Source organism: Mytilus edulis, chromosome 10 (genome assembly GCF_963676685.1).
Source record: "Mytilus edulis chromosome 10, xbMytEdul2.2, whole genome shotgun sequence".
Taxonomy (NCBI): Eukaryota; Metazoa; Mollusca; class Bivalvia; order Mytilida; family Mytilidae; genus Mytilus; species Mytilus edulis.
In genome coordinates, this window is record NC_092353.1 from 59,862,654 (window position 1) to 59,889,642 (window position 26,989).

The window sequence follows — 26,989 nt, forward strand, 5'->3', positions numbered from 1 at the left end:
TATCCTCATTTCTTTTGTTTAATTCTCAAAAAATCAAACAAACTCAACTGACAAAAAACTAAGGTTCTTAAAATATTCAGACGTCATTAAATGTTTTGTTAAAAAACAAAAAAAATATATATTTATATAAAATATTTGATTTTGGCAAAAATATAACAATTTGGTATTTTAATACAACTTTTGGTCATAGACAAAATTTCTCTAATAAATCTATACAGAGTTGATTAAAAGTAAAGAACTTTACGCTTATAAGCAATGATGCTATCAGTGTAAATAAAACACTTGTTTCAACAAAAAGAACATTAATTATAACTGAGAAGTTTGAAAATAATAATAAACTAATTGTGATGTTACCATGACAAATGGAAATATCTATATTCTTACAAAATTGTCATTAAAATTTACCTTATAAAGGTTAAACCTTGGAAAGAATAAAGATTTAATATAGAATTTTAAAAAAAAGTCTACCTCCCCTAATTTGATCTATCAGCAGATAAAATATATTGACCTTTTGTGAAAAAAAAATACAATTTGAAAAATATACAATCATTCTAGAGCAAACATTTACAAACTTTCTATAGATATATAATATTCTATTTAAATGCATTAAAATTATAAACATGGCAGTGCTGGTTTAATACATAAAAATTACAGTGACTCGAAAATAATGAAAATGGAAAATTTTGCAATGACAGTTCAAAGATGAGACTTAACCAATACTGTCAGTGCATCATTTCCAGTTTTACAATTTTTGCTGACTAGACATAAAAAAAAATACATTAAACATATACTTTGATTTTCAACAAAAAATAGTTTGCTTTGCAAAACTAATATCAAATACATTTGAAAAAAAATAATAAATCAGCTGCTTTTTCAATTGCAAGTTACAAAATGAAATAATGTACATTATTAAATAGTTGTAGTAAGTTTAAATGGATTTATACCAATTGGTTATAATGGATATGTAAAATGGAAGTACATTATATTCTTAAGATTTTGATAACAACAATATAGATTGGATATCCTCTTGAAAAAAAGGAGATAACTGGATTGCTTAACTCCAAGCACTAATTTAAAGCCTGTTTTGAGGCTTTCATTATGTCATTTAACCCTCTTCTTAAATCTGATGAACCTGATGAATAACCTATGAACTATTAATGAAAATAAAATTGAGAATGGAAATGGGGAATGTGCCAAAGAGACAACAACCCGACCATAGAGCAGACAACAGCAGAAGGTCACCAACAGGTCTTCAATGCAACGAGAAATTCTCGCACCTCGAGGCGTCCTTCAGTTGGCCCCTTAACAAATATATACTGGTTCAGTGATAATGAACACCATACTAAACTAAATATTTACCATTTTTTATTATGAATCCAAAATTAAGAAAATATTTTGATTGACATATGCATGCACCTTATCTATGAAACTATCTGTGTGACAAATCTATGAGAAAATACTAAATTTGAAAGATAACTTTAACACTGAATCTATTTCATGTTATTCCTTTTTCTATTATATTTTTCACAGTTTTCATATTTGAATGTTGATTGCAGAGCATGCCAATCCAATATTTATAATATAACATGTTTTGGGTTGAAACTGATACAGATACCTATAGTATATGTCACATGAAATGTTAGTTTCTAGTAGTAGGCATTGTAGTAAGAAAACCAGGAAGGGTTCAAACAGAAAGATTTTTAAGGCAGAGAAAACTGTGCACCTAATAATCAGCAAATAGTGAATACCAAAAATCCAGGCTAAAAATAAGGCATAGGTACACATGTACTAAAATTCAGTCAATGACCTGGTAAGTCGCGGGTGTGTCCTAGTATTGTTAAAAGTAACAATGTACCCAATTGAACATTGGATCGAGTGAGACAATTCTTATTTAATGAACTAAACAAAAGACTTTGTATTGTTAGAGAAGTGGGAACATATCCAAAGTATCTTAAGTACTTGTACAGGAAAAATGCAGGAAATATTTTACCATAAAAAGCTTAAATATGAAACAAATATATTTTTATACTATTGATCACTTAAAAGATATATCCTTAAATTCAAAAGCACTTTTAAATAATAAAACTTGAAATCTTGTTAATCTATTGTTTTAAAACTTTTGTAAGTTGTTTACTTTTAAAATACTGGAATATTTCCAAATGATTTCAGTGATGGTTTTAAAAACTTTGTTGCATGTGAAAATGACAAATTCATTTCATCAAGAATTTAACAAACATTTTCTTTCAAATGAAATTTGGAATTTATTATTCTCAATAGTAGTAAGCAACTTGCAAAACAATTTAAATTCCATTTTAGTTTATGCATAAGCATATAAAAATTGTAGTATGAAGCAAATTCTCACATTTTCTCCCTTTGTCATAGACAGATAATTAAAAATGTCTGGTAAAGAAAAAATTAAAAGCATTTGATGTGGTGAATATTCCATCTTTTGTCTGCAAATGTCTTCCTCTTTCTTACTCTCTCAACCTATCAATATGACTATCATTCATCCCTTTCTTTCTCCTTATTTTGCACTGTCAGACTGCTCTTTCAACTGATCTTGTTTTCATTCACACTTTTCACAAAAGAATATCACAAATAAATAAAAGTATATCACAGGTACAAAAATCTACAGGACGGAATATTTACAATACATTTAAAAGAAATCATATCTAACAGAAGAAATTCAATCTAAACTTCTTCCATAAAACTAAATATATATCATAAGACTATTCAAGAACCAATGAATTTTGAGGATTTAAAAAAACCCATCTTGGTTCAAAATGATCACAACGTATGAATCTACCTGGTAGAACTATATGTTAAATGGAATGTATGGAATACAAAAATAGAATGAAATTTACATGCAGGAAATTAATAACATTCCCTGAGATTCTATAAATAGGTATCTCTTGGAGACAGCTGATATGAAAAATTTAGCACCATTTCAATATATTTACAGAGCCATCATTTTTGAATAATCTCTTTCTTTGTACATTTATACATTTGTAACAAGCCCTCATGATATAATAATATACAATGCATGATATTAAACTCCAAATAAAAGCTGGAATGAACCATCACCTAATTGTAATATAGCTATTTCATATATGATATATGTTTGACAAGATGGCAAAGATATTGATTTAATGACAATATTTTGATTCTCTTGAGTAAGCTGTAACTATATGAAACTTTCTGTAAAATTGAAAAATTTCCATTTGAACAATTTTTCAAGGATTGTTTTTGTATCTCTTTAAAATTTGGGTTCAAATGTCTTTAATATATAACCCGAAAATAAATAATCCTAATTTGTAAAAACAATGAAATTTCTTTCAGAGACAGCATTCCTTTTTCTTCTGGTGATGGAATAAATGCACTTAAATTTTTGTGTATTTTCTAAATTTATTATCTCCCTTGATCACTGTGTAGCACAATTTAAGTTGTCTCCCATGTCCTCAGCATATTTGTTACTGATCATGCCTCGTAATTTCTCCACCTCTGATCGGAGATCTCTTAATTTTGACAACCAATGTCTTAATGTCTGTTTTTCATCAGAAGATACAGGAGTATCCAATTCCTGTTCATTTGTAGGTGCTGAAATATAAATAAATGCAAATTAAAGAAATTGAAGGACAAATAATTAAGTTAGTTTGTGGCAAACTTCACATACACATTTTATCTTCAGTTTTCAGTTTATTTATGATTACAGTAATTTTAATTTTCAATAACTTTGTAGCTCACTCTGACAGACAAACTTGTCTGAAATCTAATAGACAAAAAACAACAAGCACTGAAAAGATTTTTAACTTGAGAAAAACAAATAATTATATAGTGTACATATACATGTACTAGTTTAATGAAACTCAAAGCCTCTGTAGATTACTGTGTTGCGTTACAGTGTATTTTGATCGTAAGCTTAAGGTAGTACCTAACACTACAGGGAGATAACTCTGTAAAATCAGCTAAACTTTTTAACCATGTTGTATTGTTAAGGAAATAGTAAGCTTCTCAATGATCAAAATTAGTGTTTGTCAAACTGCTATCTATCCAACCAATTTTTTCAGAGAAAGTGATTGGTTCAAGTTTTCTCAAATTTTTATATTTTTTTCAAAGGGTCAAAGTAAATATTTTGTCTAAATATTATGAAAAATAAACGAGCCAAATTAATTTTAGTCAAGGTGTTGGGTACCACCTTAACTAAGGCGTTAAAGATAGAACTGCGTCTGCCATTACAAGTTTCTATTCAATCAACATTAAAGTGTCACAATAACGTGACGTCACAAAGATAGCGGCCGTTTCCCAAAAAGGTATCTTAATATTAGAGTAATTCTTTACAGCCTCTTTAAAAGTCTGCACATGTACAAACACCCATAAACATTAGTCCACTTATTTTCAAATAATAACAAATCTAATTTAGCCAGTATCAAAACATAGTTTGTCTCAAAAATGAGATATGTTCTCAATCTCATTTTTAATTATTTGTTATTCTGTCATTAAGAAATAGAAAATGTATTACAAACAAAATAATTTTTTTTTACTTGTCAGTATATCAAAGTTACTATCTAAGTTATAACAATACCACTTACGTCTGACACCTAACAACATGGACATATTGGGATCCTGTCCTTCAGCTCTCTGCATACAAATATTCACTAACGATTGCAGCTCAGAAAAACATAGTCCCATTTCTTGTGTGAAACGTCTCTGTAATTTCTGTGTCTCGTCTGTGCTCAGATATTCTAAATGTTTCAATTGCTCCCTTATTATCAAGTTCTGTTCCATTAAATCTTGATTTTTACAGCCAAGCTGAAAAACATACAAATATGTAAACCAAATATTCACTTTGAAAGTGTATTTCGCAATGAAGATTGTATTGTATGAATTGCATTGCAAGGGAGATAACAATGGTAGAAAGTTATAAAGTATTGTTTTTGGCACTATATGGTCACTGTTTATTATCATTGACATAATTTATAAAGTTCATATATAAAGTATTAAAATGATTTTCAGAATTCAACATACCTAAATCTATCTAACTTAAATAAATCATATTAATGACTTAACTTAATTTAGATCAATTAAATCTTAAAATATCCATATTTTTTAAAAACATACATGTTTTGATGAAAATAAATTAAAAAGTCAGACTGCCTGAAGAAATAATACCTTACTGCAATTTAAGGTCTTGTTTTTTTCTAATTTTGAGGATGTGTGTAAATAAATATTATAAAATCCAAGACTGGCAATCTCACAATGATTTTAGTTTGCTGTTTATTTCTACGATCTCAAGTCCCCTAAATAAATTAAAATGGGAAAATTAAGTTCCTTCAATAAATGTGTTCGTAGATAGTAGATGTTTTTGTGTTCTGTTAAATTGTTCCTTTTAAAATTGTTAAACGATGATGACTGATGTACCCATATTTTGACTATTATATTTATTGTGTCTGTTTATTTAACGCATCAATGTAAAAATATCGGAAATTGATGAGACTGTCATTACAAAAGTGAGAGGGTTAGCGCTATAGAACCAGGTTTAATCCACCATTTTCTACATTTGAAAATGCCTGTACCAAGTCAGGAATATGACAGTTCTTGTCCATTCGTTTTTGATGCGTTTTGTTATTTGATTTTGCCATGTGATTATGGACTTTCCCAATTGATCTTCCTCTAAGTTCAGTATTTTTGTGATTTTACTTTTTACAATAATAACATTTGAATTTACCTCTTTCAAGGCTCTCCTCATCTTCATCGTCTGTTCATCTTTCTGTCGACTTTCTTCCCTCAGCGCCATTACTGTTTCCTCCTCCTGTTGTACTCTCCCTTTAGACTGTTTCTGTTCGTTCTGTAATTTGACCTCCATGTGTCTTACTTTTCTATGACTCGTTTCCAACAGCTGTAAATTATAACAATTAACATAATTTTCTGACAAAAATTACTTACAAATAAGATTAACTTTTACTCAAAAAAGCGTTTAGTCCTTATTGTGGTTTTATCAATTTAAAAGACAGGCCTTTGTTTCACAAAAAACTATTAAAGATTGATCATAGGCTTATTGAATTGTTTATGACTGCAATAAATTACTTTAAATTCAGATATTATTGTGTGCATATATTATTGTGATTTTTCAAAAATAAGATGAAAATGTGAGTTTAATTATTGTGATTAAAAAAAAAACTGCATACAGATTTCTTTCAGTTATCAGAATGCAAGTTTTTATTTCTTAGATACTCACCCAGTCTCATTAATAAAAAAACCTCCGAATAATTTCTGAATTTACAATATATTTGCATGTCTTTTGGTGAAATTAAGGCCAGAGTTTCAGTAAAATATGTTTTCTCTAATAAATTTTAATTGATTTGCTTTTATAAGTTTCAATTAATATCATCGTTTAAAGAAACTTTTATCATTTCACAAAAATTATTACACATTCGCTTCTCTCAATCTTTCAAATTATTAATCAAAATGGATCAAATAGTCCTACCTTTTTGGCTTTTTCAAAATCTATGGCAAGTCTTTGATTATCCTCCTTCAGTCGAACTATTTCTTCCTGGCACCTTTGGAGAACAGCACCTTCCCCATCTGATTTAATTCGATCTAGTTCAGATGATATACCGTTCATCTTTCCCGACAAATGATCCATTTGATTTTGTAATTCTTCAATCTTTAAATCTCGCTGTGACAATAATTTCTTATTGTTGAAAAGTTTTTCTTGAAGCTGTTCCAGTTGTTGTTTTTGAAATTTTGTTTCTTCTCTCAAATTGTTTAAGTATAAGGGTTAAGGAAAGCATTGACAAGATTTATATATCAAAACATTTGTGTGTGAACTTTTCTTCTGTTACAAAGTTTAATATTCCCATCATTTAATATATCTTCCTAGGTATGATTAAATATGAAGCTCAAGTGGCTTATTTCCTCATGAATAAGTCTATTATTTCTTATTTAAATATACATTTAACAAAAAAGCAATAATACCAATATAAAATTGTAAAGAAAATGTAACTGATCATCAGTGAATATGGAATCCCAAATTATCTTTTGATGAATTTGATAGACATAACCATAAAATCAAGCTATGTTCGTTCTAATAAAACTGTTTAAGAACTTTGCAATTTTCATGTTAGATTTTTGTTTTAAAATCAAAGTTATCTCCCTTTGGTAATCTAGCCATCTATTTCAGTTTTGGAACAGTTTAACTTATCCTTAATCTGAATAGAAAAGCACAATTTCCTATCCATCTAATTTGCAAGTTTTTAATCAAACCCAAAGGATTATTCTTAATTAAAATATTGTGTCAATTATTTTAATTTCTACTTTTGAATGGGAAAAACACTGTCAAAGATTTAGTTAAATAATATTTGGGTTAATTCTATCCAATGAAACACCTTTAATGAACTCTACTTCATAAAAAGTTCTATTGACGGACTGCAATATTTTGCTCCTTTCCCTAAATTTGTATACTTTTAAAATAGACAGAGGGGATAAAAGAGCTAATTCTGGTATAAAACATTTAAAATTCTCTAAAGTTGACAAAATTATAGATTTACATAACAAATCTATAATTTCTGCATTCATAAAAAGGATATTTCTTGTAAATTAGCAGCAGTTTCCTCCATGGTTGGAATATCTCTTAGATAATCCTGTAACTGGTCCAGCCTCCCTTTCATCTGCTGATGACTTTCTCGTAAATCAAGAAATTTACCTTTCCATTCCTCTCTTTCATTGGTTAGTTGAGAAATCTGAATAAAAATGATAAAAGTATAAGTGAAATAACAATTCATATAACTAGTACTGTGATAAGAATGATTGAGGGGGGTTAGGAGGGGTCCTGATCCCGAAATCCCGGGCTTAAAAATACGATATCCCGAAATCCCGGGCAAAAAAACACGAAATCCTGAGGTCCCGAAATTCGAAAAAATGAATTCCCGGATCCCGAAAGGGTCAATCCCGAAATCCCAAGCTTAAAAACACCCAATCCCGGAGTCCCGATAAAGGTCCTATCCCCCCTCATGATTGGTATCTTTGAAAATTTGAATTTTGGTAACCTTATATATATCTTATTGTCATATCTTTCAATTGTTGACTCCAATATTGTGTTCCTTTTATTTTCCTGTTGTCAGTATCTGGATAAAATTATGACAAGTTTATCATTAACCTTTTTGTGATGTGTTTTCTAGTGAGCTTGAAACATAAGTTTTTTTTTATGTATTCAATGTATCAAAATGTTGGTCTACAATACACCATTGTGTGATTTGTAAATTTAATTTTGTTTTGATTTTCAAAAAAGCTGTATGAGATTGTCTTTAAAATAAAACATCTCACTAGATAAATATATATTAACCTGTGTTTCTATTGCATCATTTCCAGGAACTCTTGTTCGTATAGCAGATTTTAAATGTTCATTCTCATGCTCAGCAGCCCTGCATAAAATATAATATAATTATTTTTTAATACGGATTTATTTGTTATACATGTACATTAAATGTTGCCAAAGGACCTTAAGCAAATAACCGCTATCATTAATCCATCCTACATTGTACCTTTTTTACAGTGTTTTTATTCATCTAGAGCATTTTATGTTATATTGTATGATATTGCTATAAAGATTCAACTGACTTTTCTTTAATAAATACCAATAAGGTGACAAGATAGAAAGACTTTAAAATTAATTAAAAGAAGATAAATATGGTAGTCTACTCTTCAAATAATTATTTCAATTTGTAAGGTTGTAAAAAAAACACTTGATTCCAAATTTAAAATTCATGCCCACAATTTTTTAAACTGCTTTTGAACATCTTTGTATTAGATGAAGGTTATGTTTCTGTGTTGTTTGTATTGAGTTTTTTGTTGTTGAGTTGCTGTCTCATTGACTTTAACATATCATCTCTTTTCGTTCTTTCATATTCAATTTATCAACCTCTTAAAAAAAATCCAGATAAAGTTCTTCAGTTTTTTAATTATTTCCAATACACGGCAAGGCTTTGTTATTGATTTTTCTTTGTCAGACTTTGAATCAACATTTAAATATCACGTCTAAAATAGGAAGCTCAATATTGATTCATCAATCTCCATTTAAAAAGCTGTCCTCAGATTTCACTGTGTAATTACAGTAGTTTATTTTAGCAACTGCTTCTTGGAACTTTCAGCACAATTTAACAAAATAATTGTAGCATCTGTAATTTTCTCTCTTAAGACAGCTCAAATTAAAGCCATCAAAAAGAAATTCTACCATTATTGTTCAAATTTTTATTTTCAAGTCGGGAAGAAGCACACATGTTTTCTTGCTTCAGTTTTTTCTAAAAATTGTAACACATGTGCATATGTCAGTCCTTTTACAGCTGAATTACAGCATGGTTTTTTCTCATTGTTGAAGGCTATATATGGTTGCCTATAATTGCTTACATTCACTCCATTTAAACTCAGGAGGATAGTCTCATTGGCAATCATGCATATCCTTAATTTCAAAGGTAGAAAAAGAATAATAGTTCTATTACTAAATTTTGAAATATGTCTGAAATGTTAGACAATATGTTTTTACTAAAATGGGTAAGATTATAATCTAAAAATCTTAGTATCTTAAGGTAATTACCCGAGTTTTCTCTCCAAGTCGTCCAATTCTGCATTTTTCTTTGCTTTCATTTGTGCCATTTCAGCTTTCAATGATGCATTTTCTATATCAAGATCCTAAATTTAATATCAAGATATAGTATTATAGATATACAATTCATAAAAAAATAAAATGCATTCCATATTATACACAAACTCCTTCGGTTCACCATACTTTTTTCCAACAATTATAAGTCCTTTCATCTTTTTGAATGATAAACAGATTTTAAATTATAATTGACTGCATATATTTCAAAGCTTTCACTCTATTTAAGGAATGACTGTAATATTTTTTCTGTCTATGAAGAAATAAAATTTGGTGCACACTGGATAACGTGCGTAGCGGGTTATTTAACAGTGTGCATCACATTTTTTATGTTATTTCGAATAGACAGAAAAAATATTACAGTAATTTCTTATAATTTAATTCTAAATTCCATTTTAAACCGTAAAAAAACATAAAAAAAACGTTGATGACGTCACGGTCACGACTAAATTATGTCTATGGGCTGCTTACAAAATAACGTCAGCCAATCAGAAGACGTGTTACATCCAAAATTAAATTATATCAAAATAAACACCTCAGACTTCAGATACTCAAATTCCAAGCATCTTTATGGCCTCTCATAATTTTCAGTTTTCACCTGCAATATTTGTTTTGTTTTGAAGTCTTAGATGACAAAGAAGATTTTTTTTCTGTCTTCCATTTTCAAACTTGGCCTCAATTACAAACAAAAGCTTAAGCTTCTACATGTATAAACAGTGTAACACAATTTTATATAATCAAATTCATTGTTATACCGTTATTTTTCTAATAGCGTCTTCCTCCCCACTAACATCACTGATCAAAGCTCTCTTTAACCTGGCTTCATATTTGTTATTATCTTCTTCTAGACTCATCATCCTTAACTTCAGTCTGCAATACAAAGTGGAACTGATACAGAATATTAAATGAAAATTAACAAGAATGTGTCCCCAGTACACGGATGCCACATCCGCACTATCATTTTCTATGTTCAGTGGACCATGAAAATGGGGTTAAATCTCTAATTTGGAATTAAAATTAGAAAGATCATATCATACAGAACATATATACTAAGTTTCAAGTTGATTAGACTTCAACTTCATCAAAAACTACCTCGACCAAAAACTTTAACCTGAAGCGGGACATACGGACGAACGAACGAACGGACGAACGAACGAACAGACGGACGCACAGACCAGAAAACATAATGCCCATAAAAATGGGGCATAAAAATACCAAGGGAAACAACTAAAGCATGCATTTAACTAATGATTGACAACAAAATGGCCAAAGAAAAATTAACCACAGATTTTTCACACAGCCCTTTTCATCTTGGTCTTGCTGATCTTCATTGTGAAAGCAAACTGATGTCTTCAACAATTCATATAATGCGTTAAAAAATTACTATTTTGCAATATGAATAACACGTCTCTTGTTACTATAACTTTGGGTAACAGCCACTCACAAACTCACAATGTTCTGAAAGTTCCATATGTAACAGATCCTACAAGAAACAACAACTATAAAAGACTTACTTGTCAATCATCATGTCTTTTTCATTAATGATGGCATCTGCTGCTCTTCTGACAGACTCCCACTTGTCACTTCCTAACTGGTCATCTGATAAATGTTTAAATAATGTAGCAAGACCTTGGGATTTCTGAAGAAAAAATAATCAAAGTTATTTATTCTTATCAAGATTATTTTTTGTTTATATTTTTAAATACAATGTGATTTTATATATGACTATCAATACATCATGTACATAAAGTTAGGATATTCTTTATTTTAAAATAACAAGCTTTCTCGAAGACTGTCATATATTGATAGAATTACATAACAGAAATAAAGAATCAGACAAAATTGAAAAATCCTTTTTTGAGATATATATACTGTAAGCCTTTGAAAATTTGGTGGAAATAAATGTCTTTAATGTCTTCATAAAAAAAAAGCAGGGGTAAGAACCCAAAATTCTAAAAGGCACTCACTGCTTGGATAAAACCAGAAGATTCCCCAAGACTGACAAAATGTAAAAACAAGAAAGCTAACATCATTAAATTTAAAATGTTGGTAACATCATCAATTTACTGTAACTTTAATTACATTTTCAAAATTTGGTTAGATCACTTACATGATTTATAATTATATAATAAAAATATAACCAATAATTTTTAAAATGTAAACAAAACAACTTACATGTATGTTGTTCTTTTCCTTCTGCAGTTTAGATTAACTGAATTTCCAATATACTAATATTAGTTTATTGCATACATAAGTAATTGTTAAATCTTAGTATGATTTCTTACTAACCTGGCCATCAGTGTTCCTGAATGCCATGTGATTTTGATGTTGTTTTTGCCACTGACCAAGACCAGCTGGTCCTGGCTTACCATGATCTACATTATTTCTGTCTGCCCACCCAGAGTTATGGTTACTATTTGTTATTTGAGACTCACTAGAAGGCACTGCAATATTCCCTCGATTTGACTTTTCGTCATTATATTTTGATGTGTCTCTTAAAATTCCAGCTCTATTATGTCTCACAGGTGTTTTAAAATCACTTGGCGGCAATTCAGACTTGGCAGTTTGACGCATTGGCGGTGAAATCCATGAATCATTTACAGTATTGGGTGTGTCTAAATTAAGTTCACTATCGTTTCCCCCTGACCCATCCAAAAAGTTACTTTTCCCAGAGCGCCCAAATAATTCATCATCAAATTTTTTCAAGTCATAAGAAGATGGTGTATATCCACTGGGGCGTAATGGGTCCTCCAAAATCACAGGGTTAACAGTCTCTTCCAACGGTCCTGTCGTGAATTCGTTAAAGTCTCGATTCATATAAGAATCGTAACCGGGACTACCAGATAATCCATATTTTGATGGCTGATAAGTCTGATACATCCTTCTGTCTGTATACGAAATGTCATTTGACCTTGACCCTGAGGTCAAGTGGGGTGAAGAATGAAGTCCATATCTGTCTGAAGTCCTATCCAATCTGTTGTCAGACCATCCTAAAAATGGGAGTAAATTATTAAAATATTAAGTTCATGATTATGCCCTTTTTATTTCTTTCCCCTATAAACAAAACTGTATTTGTTACTTTTTTCATGTGTTATTATGACTGAGCAATCATTTATCAAATTTGATCAAGGAAAATAAAAGAGCCTTTTCAACTGAAGTGAAACCCTAACTGTATTTGAAGGGAATCCCTTCATGACCTATGATTTAGTTATAATTGAACTGTAACACAATTCCAGGGGTATTTTCATGTTAAATTGCTATCAATTTTTTTTTACAGGTTTCTATTTTAGGAATTTTTGGTGGTCAATGAATGCTCTTCAACTTCGTACTCTATTTGGCCTTTTAAAATTGTTTTGATTCAAGCGTCACTGATGAGTCTTTTGTAGACAAAACGCCCATCTGCCGTAAATATAAAATTTAAAACCTGGTATCTATGATGAGTTTATTTACAACCACTGGGTCGATGCCACTGCTGGTGGAAATTTATTTCCCCGATGGTGTTACCAGCCCAGTAGTCAGCACTTCTGTGTTGACTAGAGTTATCATTGATATGTTCATAATTATAAATTAAATGCTAACAAAACTTTGAATTTTGAAAAACTAAGGCTTTTCTACCTCAGGAATAGATTACCATAGCTGTATTTGGCAAAACTTTTAGGAATTTTTGGTCGTCAATGCTTCAATTTCGTACTCTATTTGGCCTATTAAACATTTTTTTATTCGAGCGTCACTGATGAGTCTTTTGTAGACGAAACGCGCATCTGGCGTAAATATAAAATTTAAATCCTGGTATCTATGATGAGTTTATTTACCCAGGGTTTGGTCAAATCAAGATGGAAATTAGCAGAAGTTAGTTGTCCAACTCCCTGATGTAATTTGTTGCTTTGTTTTTAGTGCAGAGGAACAATTTTGGTATAATGATGAAGAAATGTACTTTTGTGAATACCAAGGAACTTGATTTTCTGGTATAAAACTGTTCTACATACAAGACTATATACATACAATTTGTTTTTAGTTTAACATTTTTTTTCTTTTACACAGTACCCACAAAATCCATGATTTATAACTAATCCAAAGTATTTAACATTATAATTATTATAACCATTATCATTATTAACATTTTATTATTATTATAATCATTATCATTTTTAATAATATCCCATAATTCCACATACCTGAACTGGATGTAATCTGGCTCTGTAACATCTTCTGGTAGTCTGTAAATACCAAATAAGATAAATAATAGCTAATGTCATCGTTCAACGTAATCCACGATTTACTATGATAATTCTTCGGACAACATTTCTCACAATACAAGGACGATTTCTGACCTTTTCTTCTATTCACATTGTACAATGGTCTGGATGGTGACCCACTTAATTCCATACCAAAAGAAATTATCACTTATAAATATTTTATTATATAATATTCAGAATTAGAGAATGAAATTGACAATGATCGCAGTTTAGCCTGGTGTCCATTGTTCCAACACAATCGACTTGTCGACTTTCACAACTACACAGATGTTCAATTGGTAACTAATTAGATTGTGTAATTTCTTTGTTTAAAAAATTTTGTAGTTCCAGTTAATGCACCAATCAATAGTAGACAGAAAACAGTGATTTTTGCAAATAAATTTCTCCAAAAATATGTCTTAAACAAGGTCACGAATTTCAATTTCAAAAATTTATGGTCATTAAATTCAAAGATTAAAAATTTCAAACTTAAAACTATAGATTATCTTTTTAACTTTAATACCACTAATAGGGGGAATATATTTTCAAATTTTAATCGTTTGAAACCTTCATTGTTTAATGACTTTCAGTCTAAGTAAACTGGGTATAAGGAATATAGAGTAAGATTAATCTTTCATGACCACCGAAATTTCAAAAGTTAAATTATTCTAGAATTATAGTATATTGTATACTACATGTACAAGGTAATTTTATGCTGATACAGGGCTTTGAGATTGTGCACAAAAATGCCTTCTATCCAAATTGTATTATCATTTTGCAACTATTGTAAAATCTCAAATATTACAATGTAGGCAACATATTTTTTGGCAAGATTTGATCTATTTTAAAAGTTGAAAGAATTCTTAAATTAACCATGATTTAAACATTTGAACAATTAAATTAAATTCAATCATCATTTAAATCAAATATGATAGGTGTAAAAATAATTATTTCTGCCCAAAAAAATATTACATCTTAAAACAAGACTAGGTGACCATATTGGGGACACTTCCACTTTCAGATTGTCATGTTCTGCGAACCACAAAATTAAAGTCAAAACCATAATTTGACATAAAATCTAAAAAGCTCACACCATAATGAAAAAGGGTAAAAGGCTACCAGTTGATAACTTCAGGTTAAACCACAATGTAACCAAAATATTTAACCTGATATGGACAGTCATTTAAATTTTATTTAGCCTGGTGGTCCTTGATGAAAAACTTTTGGACCATAACTTTATGAGAAATCTGGATATAGATGTAGGAAAGACAGGCTTACAGAATAACAGGCTGGTAGACTCAAAGACCAGAAAACATATTGCCCTCCCACTATTGCTAACAGGGCCATAAAATTTAAATTAATATAATCGATGAATATCATGTCCAATTATCAACTCAGCATATTTAGACTTTTCGGCTAAAGTGGTCACTTGCCCTGGAAATGACAAACATGTATTAAGGTTCTAAGTTTAGACCTGTTTATTTATAGGATTTTATTTCAGGTGTAATAAATTTATAAGCATTAGAAACATAATTTAGTACAATGATTATACAACTTTTAGTAGTACTAGGGATTAAATTTATCTGTACATAAATAAAATTTGTGTAAACAAAACCCTTATTCCACTAAATCTATTGAATACAAAATAGTTTATAAATCATTTAAAGAATTTGAATATCTAAACTCTGTAAAAGAAGATTACTCTAAATATCCGAAAATAAAACTGTCAAAGTTATGAAAGAAAAAAATATTTTTAACATATATTATGCAATGTTTTCAAGAATATTTTTAATAAGATTATTAATGTTTTTTAGTCCATATTAATCTTATTATGTTCTAATAGCCTATTTATATTCCCCAAGGAAAGAAATTAGATAGTCTACTACCCTACCCACAAAATTTGTACTGAGCTAATTACCAGTAGAGCTAAAAACTTTTATTTACTGAACATCCGTTTTTTTTTCTATCTGTACACTAATGAGAAAGAAAAAAGAACATGTGGGGGTCTAAAATTTCATATTTGTTAATGCACCTGACCAAAATCTATGGTAAAACTGAGTTTAATGATGAACTTCAATCTATTGTCAAAGTCAAAAATATTATTATTCAAATTACAACATGTATTGGAATATCTGCATCTGAAGAACTTTTCTAAATTAACCTACTGGGGTACATCAGAAACACAGTTATCATGGTTATTATTAATTTGAAGAATTATGATATTATTACCAATAAGACAATATCCAACAGAGACCAAATGGTGTGGGTGTTGGCTATAAAGTATTAAATGTTCAGAAACCAAAGGAGAATTAAAAATTACAAATAGGAGGTTAGACCATCTTTCAAATTAGCTAAAATTAATCAACTGAGAAAAGTCAAGAAAATTACAAATATGTCAACATGAGCTCAAAAGTATGTCAAATGTTGATACTTGTATGTGTATAGTATCTACAAACATGATATCACCTAGTATTATCAAATAGTAACCTAGTTTCATTTTAATTCCAATTCAATTTATCTTCGAAAACAATCCACTTGTAAATTACGACAACATACAAATTGACTATCTTCTCTTTACATGTTAAACAAATTTTACACCTAGCGACCTACCTAACTGAGTAACTCATTTGTACCCTTTAATGGTATTTCCCTGTGATAAAATATAATGCATCTCTGTACAGAATTACTGTGGTGTAAAAATATACCATGTAAGTAATTTATATTCCGAAATTGACATCCTGGTAAACTGTTTACACCTAGTATAAAAGACGACCCAAAATAATTGCACCCTGTGTAAAATGACCTTAAAATAACTCATCCCTGGTATAATGTTACCACAAAGGGCTTTCTGTTGTGAAAAATAACAAAAAAGCAAGGACATGTTATTGATTCTACCTAGTCACATTCTGAACATGACTTTTAAAAATTATGACCGTGACAGCATTTATTGTAAGTTTCATTTTTTTCAAGGATATTTTGAAATAGAAATGTCAAATGTCATGAATGTATATGTTATTACTTGTAATCACAAAAAAAACAACTAAACCTTTAAAAACTTTGAAATAATCCAATTGTACCATCAAAAAGATTACTTTTCTTATAAAAATGACAGTTTATATCAAAAAGAAGCAAAGATCAATTTAAAGCCCTAGATTTATACTTAAAATATAAGAATTTTATCAAAATAATTGATCAGAAAATCAATAGAAATATAACTTTATTAATATGATAAGAATCAGTCATGTTTTTAATGATATGTACTCAAGAGTCAAATAGGGAGTATTGTCATTTCCTTAAATAAATGATTTTAATTAAATTATTGATATTCATAACAACGCCCCAGGGGGTACTCCTTCATAAAAATAAAACTTTTAAATCTTCTATATTTTCCTTTGAGCATGCTGAGCTGCAAGGAAGAAATAAAACCATTCAGAAATGCCTTATTTTTTTTAAGAATTTGATGTGTAATTTTGAAGTACATGTACATGTTAAAATTTATGTTCATAAAGATGTAATTCAAATATCCTCAAATTATAAAAATTAATGATCCAATTTGTAAAAAAAGAAAACCTCAAGGTTAATCCTGAGATGAATACCATGCATATCAAATTTACAAAAAAACCAACACATTAAAACTTTTTATGAATTACAAAACAATGAAGCAAATATCAAAGGGGGTGCTCTTTTGATAAACAAGACTTTTAATCTATTATACTTTCCTTTAAGCATGCTTCATGTGCTTAGTGGCAAGGAACAGATAAATCCATTCAGAAATGCATTATTATTTTAAGAATTTTAAACTCATGTGTAATTTCAAGTACATGTATAAATATGGACTTTGTTCAAATATACTCAAAACATAAAAATCAATGTTCAAATATTATGAAGAAAAAATCTCAAGGTTTTTCATCAATGAATGCCATGCATATTAAATTTAAAAAACAAACCAATTGAAACTTTAAATGAATTGTTAAACTACGTTATAAACCTGAAGCAAAAGTTACAAGGACTAGTACATATTCAATTAATGCATAACACTAAATAAATAAATTTTGAACTAAATGCTTCCATATATCAAATTTAACTTTTAAAACTATATTATAATGGTTTACTTTTACAAGTACTGTAGTGACGTGGATGGAGTGTTGTCTCATTGGCACTCAGTACCACATTTTCTTACATCTACATGTATAACAAATATACATACCTGGTACATTGCTTTGAATGGTAAAACCTGGAGAGTGAGGTCCTTTCCACGACATGTCAGAATCGCTATCACTCCCTGGGTCTAGGTATCTGTCCCGGGGTCTATAGTCCCACTGGAAATCATTCAAATAATAATCCATTATGAATATTTGTTATGAATTTTAATTATTACGAAATATAAATATTAATATTTAAACCACAAAACTATTGATAAAACCATGTACACACATCAAGCACAGGGTGCCATATTGTTTTATGATATTCAATTATTACGAAATATAATTATTAATATCTAAACCACAAAACTATTGATAAAATCATGTACACACATCACACACAGAGTACAATATTGTTATGTGTTATTGAATCAACACAAGATTCTGCTGTAAAAAAGTCAATATCCACGGTAGAGCATGCTAAACAATATTTTCCGATGTTCCTTTGTTGACAAGCACATAAAATCCCAAAGGAGAAACTTGATATTGAATTAAAACATCAAGACCATATATTTATAAATCCATTTTGTTCCTATCTAAGTGTAACATATGAATAACTGCTCAAATTTGCAACACTAAATATGATTTTCCTGTACTAATTTAATTAGCTCATTGAATAAAGCTAATTAGTATGTTAATAAACAATAACTTTCCAAATTTAAACATCCAATGTAAATAGCTATTTTTTACATTCCCTTTTAACATTCATTTTTCAAAAATAAACATCATGTGTAAAAAGCTATTTTATGTCAAAAACATTCACTTTCAAATCATAAACATCCTATGAATACATGTATTTCTAATTTTTCCCACTTCAAAAATCTGTGAAAAACTTTCTGACATTCATTTGTCCAACTCAAATAATTACATTACAAAAGAATAAAACAAATCTATGTCCATATCAAACATATTGTTTTCAAATGTCTATTTCAAAAGATAACAATAGCTAGAGGTATTTCATTTCATGTCTACAATAGATAGCTCGCACTTTCAAATAACTTTCCGTACAAACACGTTGAAAATGACCTATTCAAAATTATATGGAAATTGACTTGGAACAAAGGACTAAACAAATAATAAGAACTAATGAAAGACAATTTTATTTCTCTTTTATCAACATACTTTACTTACATAAGATAATTATAAGTGTTAAATTATATACCTTGTCAATTTCATTAAGGGCCATTATCTCAGATGGTATTCACTTAATCCCTCTCGTATTAATGGCCACTACCACGCATTTGAATGCATTTAGAAACAACAATTTAAAATTTCACACAGGGGTAAATCCTCGCTACCTGTTATTAATCCATACCCAGTATTAAATGTAATGTCCAGCAAAGGGGAAACGCTTTAAATAGATAAGTAAGGATTTCTGTCCCGATTATTATCTTGGGTCATGCGGCAACATGCATAAATTTGGTCGAACAAACAATATCCATTACATTAAATTCAGAGTCTACATCGATGGAGGCAATTAAATTGTTACATATTGTTTAAATAAGGATTAAATTTTAACAATCTTTTATATGAACCTGTGATCAATTAGACGGAAAAATATTTACATTCGGCATAATGTTTAAATACATTAAACAGAGCAGGTTTGATGTTTAATTATTGATCAAGTCAAAAAATGTTTATAGCCAATTGTATTCCTTTAAGATATCTCCAATGAACTGTGACCAATCAATTTAGATATTTTGATACAAAGTAACTTACAATGTATTGTTATACTACTTAATATCAATGTTTAAATATCTAAATTATTTATTACGCCTTCAAAGTTATTTGAAGAAATTTATCCAAAGTTTTCATAACAAACTGGACCAATCTCAAAATATAATTGAACGAAAGATTGGCTACCGCAATCTTTAGAATTAATAATTGTTGACAAAATGTTTGATTACTGTTTGATTACTTCTTTCTTTTAGTTCATTTGTATGTTTTAGAGTTTAGTGTGGCATTCATTTGGCTAAAACTAGTATACGTTTTTGTTTAGGGACTGTACAAGCCCACCTCCAAGTGAAGGATTTTTCTCTCCTTTTGTGGCCTTGGGCTTTTTGGTCAGGTTTTTGTCTCTATGACATATTCCCTGTTTTCATTCTCTATTCTCAGTGCACAAAGAAAACTATTAATCAAACAATTCTATAATAGCAAGTGCACAACTACAATATGACTGTGTGGAATCATTTTGTGGAGTTTCAAAGATTAAAAGTTCAACCAAAAGTATTCTTACACATTTTGTTGACATGTATGTCTACTTGAAATAAAATGTAACTTGTGTCGTATAGCAATCCATAACTTATACTTGTTCAGGCAAACCTTTTTTGTTCATTTTTAAGCAAGAAGAGAGAAAGAGAGAAACAAACAAGTAAAATCTCCCTCAGGCTTAGAAAATTTGTATAAATATAAGCTTATACATTTAAGGAACACTGGGCTGATGCAATCTTTGTAAAAAAAAAAACGAATGATGAATATTGGTTGTTGTTTCCATAGGTGGATCCTGGGTGACCTAGGCCCCCTTTTTGTGTGAAAAAAGCCCCCCCCCCCCCTAATTAGATCACTTTACAAAAAGTTCTGGATCTGCCACTGGTCTAATTGATATTCATACTCTACAAATCATTTTACTTTTATTAAGAAGTCAGTAAATCGAAATAAAGTTTTTGAAACTTATTACAGGCTTTCTCTTCTTGTTTTGACAAAAAAAAGATCAGTCAGTACATAAATCTAAAATTGCATGCAGGCTTAGAAGGTTGGAAGTGCATCAATTTCAAGTTGGATTTTCTTATGAATACATGTAAGTTACATCAATTGACCTCATCATCTTTAAAAAAGAATCTGTTCTTCAGTAATATATATGTATACGTAAGGCCAATTAAAATTAATTGATAGATTTTCATCCCCGCCCGCCCCTCTGAAATCTTCCCGCCCCGATTTTTATTATTTTTGAAAAAATTACGATTTCCGGATTTTGTTCATTTCCGTTACCGGTAACCCTCGATAATTTCGTTTCATTAAAACTTCCTGTTTCAATTTCGGTTTTCGTATTTCTTCTAGAGTATTCTTACTGAATGATTAAGTCGATATATTCTGCTGATCTATGATTACAACATCATTTACCGAGAATAGAGATTGATTTTCGAGAAGGGTGTGAAATATTCGGGTTACGAGTAATACGCTGTGTTCAAGAACGCAAATCGCCGTATGTCAGAAATGACACAAATGTTTGTGAGTAAAACACCTTGGATTTATTTTATTTATACAATGACTTTGTGTCAAGAAATTTGGACTGTGAATGAAACCCAAAACCGTAAGAATCGTGGAACACATTTGACTGGAATAAAGAAATTGACATAAGCATGAACTTTTTAGATTGGTGTCAGACCGTATATTGAGTTCAGAAAATCAACAAACATACGCATTTTTAATTTATTAATTTCTAGCAAGCTCTTAGATTTAACTTTAGCCATGCCTTTCGACTTTTTGTAGAAAAACAGCAAACATCCTCTGTGCCAATACCCACGATAGAGTCATTAAACAACTCTATGTTATACATTGTAATTATATTTGCATCTTGCATATTAAGGACCAACCCTATCATTTCAACACTGTTTGAGTTTTCATTTTATTCTGTACTTATTGTACTCGTGTTGCATACCAATGCACTTGCTTCAATTTATAAAGACAACAAAATATTGCTTAGAAAGCAAAATACACTTGATGTAGGTAGTCCAACTGAAGAGAGGATTTCTCCACATTTCTGATGTTTACTATAAAAATAGGTTTCCAAAGCGGCAATTACATGTAAAACAGTGGTTGCTAATCAGAAATATATATTTACGAATTTGAAAAAGCGGCACCAGCATATGGAGTATATGTGTCTCAATTGATACATTACTTAAGAGCTAGCTCAACATACATTGATTATGTTGAACGAGGAATACTGCTTTCTCAAAAGTTGATAAGACAGGACTACGAATCAATCAAATTAAGGTCATCACTCAGCAATTTTATGGTCGCCATCATGAGCTGATTGGCCATCATTACAAAAGTGTGTCAGAAATCATATCTCAGTGATATTCTTCCTCAGTCATAACAACCTTCCGTCATGATTACCGAACTGAACAAAGAAATAACATGACAGGTGCCGTATACAGTGCAGGAAATGCTTACCCTTCCAGAGCATCTGATTTCACTCCTGGTTTTTAGTGGAGTTTGTGTTGTTTCCTACTTATTATTTGTAACTTGATGTAAATGTCTTTTGGTTTCATGAGTCTTTTATTACTCCTGGGTTTTGATTGTTATTGTCTTATACACGATACCTTATGGATGTATTTACATGATATAAGCTTATTATTACACTTGCATATATGAATAACATATGACAAGAAGGTTTCATATGAAATAAAATTTAAAAAATAAAATCCTCCCACCCGCCCCATTTTTTTCAAAAATTTGGATGAAAATCTACTAATTAATTTTAGTTGGCCTAATAATAAAAATACTATGATGTAGGAATAGATTGCATTCAACGCTACATGTAAATATCATTACTATTTTTTAGTATCAAGTTTCCGCAAGTTGCAAATAAAAATAGCAATAAAATTTCAACAAAATATTTCAATTTTATCACCTTTGATGAATTTCTCATCAAATTCAAAAAAGGTAATTAAGAGATTATTTTATTCTGATGAACTGAAATTTAATTTCTAAACTTGATGCAAGGTTTATAAAGCCAAAAAAAGAAAATTAATTATTTTTCAACAACAAAAATGTTTGAGACTTATAATTACCTGTTTTTACATAAGATACACTGTATATAAATACATATGTAGGTGTTTTCTTATTAATTTTATTGCACAAAATGTACTTTATAAATATGATACAAAGGAATGCAAAATAATGGCTTTTTTGTATTTGTGAAATTCAACCATAAATTTAAGTCCAATCATGAATCAAACACAACATTTTCTTTTACTGGCAACCCTTCAATTATGTATATGCTTATATTTAACAGTGATAAATGTTGAAAAAGATACATGTACCTTTCTCAAGTGAATCAAATGCACCAAGTACATGTACAAAAATGTATCTACTTAAATGTTTAAGTTTCATAACAATTAGTTTTGGTTAACTAAAGACATAAAGTTATCTCCTACATGTTCATGTATTTCTGGTACAATAATCAATTAAAATACATACAAACATTATCAAATATAAATCAAAGGATCAAGACAAAGTCATCAGAGTTATTTCCCTTTTATTTCAAATTATGATATAAATTAAGTCATAACAGATTGCAATTTGTTCACTCCTGAATATGCATAAAATCATTACCAAGTGTTGTAGATTTAGCAAGAACTAATCAGTGAATAAGTCCTAGCATAATGACCCATGGGAGAGTTCTTGAAAAGTGGTGGTCCGAGGAATTTGACCACCAAAATCTGCCATGGCTGATCTTAAAGCTTACACAGATCTGCCATGCGGAGTATGTAACTCTAGTATTCTAGGATGTGCATTTATTTTTGATATCCTCTTACACATTTCTTAAGTTACCTCCCCATAAAAGTAGTCAAGTATCCATCTGTGAAACTTATGAAGGTTGCAAAGTATAGCTTGTTTTGTACTGTAGAATTTTTTCTTTTGAACTTCAATATATTTTTAAAAAATAGATATAACATTTCTTTCATATTTACTACTATAAACAACAAATTTTTAAAACTTTAAGGACAGCAGAGTTATTTCCCTTGACTTTGCATTAAACCTATAAATATATATAGCAGAACTACATGTCTGCATATTTCTTGTACTCAGGAAATTTTAAGTACATGTATTAGGGTACATTTTGTACTACATTGTATCTTATTTTTTATGACTTACAAATGTATTCAAATCTTATTTACAAGACTTATCCAAAATCTTATGACTTAATTTTTATCATACACACCTTAATGACCTTGTTTTTCCTAATTGAAATGAGTTTAGCAAAAAAAGTCAGTTTTTTTATTTAAAATAAAGAAAAGAAAAACATTTTTTTCAGTCCTACTTTAATTTGCCTTTAGCCAAAAAAAAGAAGAAAATGTCTACCTTCCCAATGCCTCTATCCTATTGGTGTGGCCCAAGACATTTCAATTAAGCACTGATTACTTCAGAACATTTAGCATGTTTAGTCTAAATGTACATGTATGTGAAATATTTTCAAAAGGAAAATGAATTTACTTACCTTCCTACCCACCCAATAGTTCTATGATAGATATGCAAAAATGTCTGAATTTTCATCATGAATATTTTGTTTTGCCCTGGATTAAATATACTGGTTTAATTGAAACTAATCTTTAAATCTAGCTTAAACATTTTATTTTCAATTGTTAATTTCTTAAGATCTTAGGTAATGTCTTTGGAACAGATTAAACAAAATCAATTATATAATTAAAAGTTAACTGTAATCTTATTAAAAATCTATTTTTAATGACATTGAAAATCAAGATTAGGAGTAATCCTTTTCATAACATAATCAATTCAATTCATTTCAATTTGAAATACATAATTGGATAATGGCAATACACCATTTAACCAGATTATTCATGTCAACTTATAAAAAATGACATATATATACAAATTACAATGTATATAATTACATACCTGTACATGTATATGTATTTGTACACAAGTTTGATATTTTGTTAACAAAATCTGTAAATTTTATTGTCAAAATATCCAGTTATTCATACTACATGTATATATTAATCTACAATTGTCATTCCAATTAAAACCCTATGCATTAATTATTAGCTTAAACAACATATGGCAGCTAGGACATATTGCTTGGACAGATGTTGGACAATCTTTTACACACTAAGTTTTGACATCAATTTCATTATCATAAAACAAACAATATATACTAGCTTGATTCAAATATTGTGAAATATTTAATTTATGGCTGAAATTATAAAACCAATCAAAATTAGAAACCTTTGGGTTTTTTTTAAAATATATATGGCAATGTATGGAGGAATTTACATTGTAAAGTACATGAACCCAGGGGAAATATTCAAAACTCACAAGTGGAGAGAAACTGACAAAACTCATGGTGAAGAATGGAAGAAGATAAAAAGACAAACAAGAACACTAAACACTTTTCAAAAGAAAACCAAAGTACAAGCATGTAGTAATTTAAGTATTTTGCTACATTACTGTACAGCCATGACAGCAGTCTGTGCTAAACGGTTTTAGGTTTTTTTTTTACCAAAAAAAGAAATTTGATATGAAGCTTTTTGTCGACTGAGCGCAGCAAACAAGATAAAAAAGCCTTCATAACGTGACAAGCAGCTGATATTTTATAATCTCAATCATGTCAATATACAGATAACCTGATAATGGATTTATCAGACTGTATTTGCGTCTTTTGGAAGCATTTTCTTTAGTTCACCAGCAAACCGGAAGATGACTTGATAAGTTCCGGTCAAACTTATCAATGGCGGTTCAAACATTGTGACATCGCTGATATGTCCGGGTAAAAGATATTAAGGTCATGGCAACGTGTTTGACGTCACAAAGCTGTGATATGCAATTTTATTAAGAGCTGAGCAGAGTGATATAAACAGTGTGACGACTGATAGGTTTAAAGTCAGTGCTACTGTATTAAAGGTAGGTCAGCTTAGTGTATCCACTGATAATGTCTATTAAAAGCTACGACTACTGGTGTTATGCATTACCACACATACATGTACCTAGCAGCTGGATGTTGACCCATCTCAAGTTTATGTAGTGTTCAGCAAATTATGTGAGTCAGTCACTGTGACTGTGAGGGTTCCAAAACATGCAAACATACTCTTGTTTTGGACAGGTCAGGATACAAATGAACCATTCATAACATATTCGCACAAATTATATTGACTTTATTATAAATAATGCTAAATAAGTAAATTAAATTTACACCCTAGTTTTTTCAATGAAGGGGTATGGCAAATATGACAAATTTGGTGATAATCATTTTGTCATTTATCTTTACTGTAAAATATCTACTTATTTTATGGATAGTTCATCAGGATAATTTTTCAAAGATAGTTTTTGAGTGACAAGTTGTGGCTTCGACTCCCGAACATTTAAAAAGATGCTACTGCTGAAACTTGAAAAATTGAACTCACAATGCGCAGACTTCTGTTTGTTTTCTTCTTATTCAAAGCGAAGTGTGACTGTGATTTGAATACACATGACCAGTGTCACATCATTTTCTGAATCATCGCTAAGCAAGCCAAAACAAACTACGAGATGGCGGTGAAAGATGGGACTTCCGGTAAGGGAGCGCACTAATGAAACAATCTTAGCTTTCAAAAAAGCTTGTCTATCTTTAGCACAGATGTAGCAGATATTGATTTTTTTATTTTGCTAATCACAGCACCACAAGGATCATTAATGTATCTAGATTGAACATACTTATTACAATGAACGATTCATAAATTAATATACAACATATAAAAAGTAGAGACTGATGGTCCACAAAAAGCAGTCACAGTAGCACTGGCTGTCCAGCGTTTTCAAGTAATTTCCTTGAGATATGTTTCTGGATTAAACTCCATTGTGTACAATTGAGATTCAAAGTATTGAAAGACATCAAAATGAAATGTTTATGACCCCCTCCTAAAGGAACAAAGCAGACCAGTATACAGAATTGTCCGCTCATGTCATCTTTGCTTGATCGAGTTGCAATATTATAGTTTTAGCAAAATTACAGGTTTTTGTAAAATGTTTTAAATTGATGAAAATACCATAACTTGACTGATTTGTACATTATTGATAACTGATTCCAATAACTAAACCCAATTAGATTGCGTATCACGGTACCATTATTTTAACTTTAAAATCCTGAAATAAGCGATAAAAGTGGTAGTTTAATATAA

At 29.8% G+C, this 26,989-nt stretch overlaps 1 protein-coding gene across 2 annotated transcripts; it reads right to left on the minus strand.

The window, feature by feature from the left end:
- On the minus strand, positions 1 to 26,387 carry LOC139491588 (centrosomal protein of 85 kDa-like). Of its 2 annotated transcripts, none has more exons than XM_071279349.1 (14): positions 26,237 to 26,387; positions 18,095 to 18,206; positions 13,828 to 13,869; positions 11,942 to 12,642; positions 11,167 to 11,291; positions 10,408 to 10,522; positions 9,590 to 9,684; positions 8,342 to 8,420; positions 7,587 to 7,739; positions 6,485 to 6,769; positions 5,726 to 5,896; positions 4,590 to 4,809; positions 1,339 to 3,597; positions 1 to 1,151 (listed from the first exon to the last, which is right to left on the minus strand). In XM_071279349.1, exons 2-13 carry the CDS (start codon positions 18,147 to 18,149, stop codon positions 3,422 to 3,424), a joined length of 2,217 nt encoding a protein of 738 aa, XP_071135450.1. In that variant the 5' UTR covers positions 18,150 to 18,206; positions 26,237 to 26,387; the 3' UTR covers positions 1 to 1,151; positions 1,339 to 3,421. The 2 variants fall into 2 exon arrangements, with proteins under 2 accessions (XP_071135450.1, XP_071135449.1); XM_071279348.1 differs by lacking the exon at positions 26,237 to 26,387 and adding an exon at positions 19,252 to 19,416.
- Between the last annotated feature and the right edge of the window lie 602 nt (positions 26,388 to 26,989).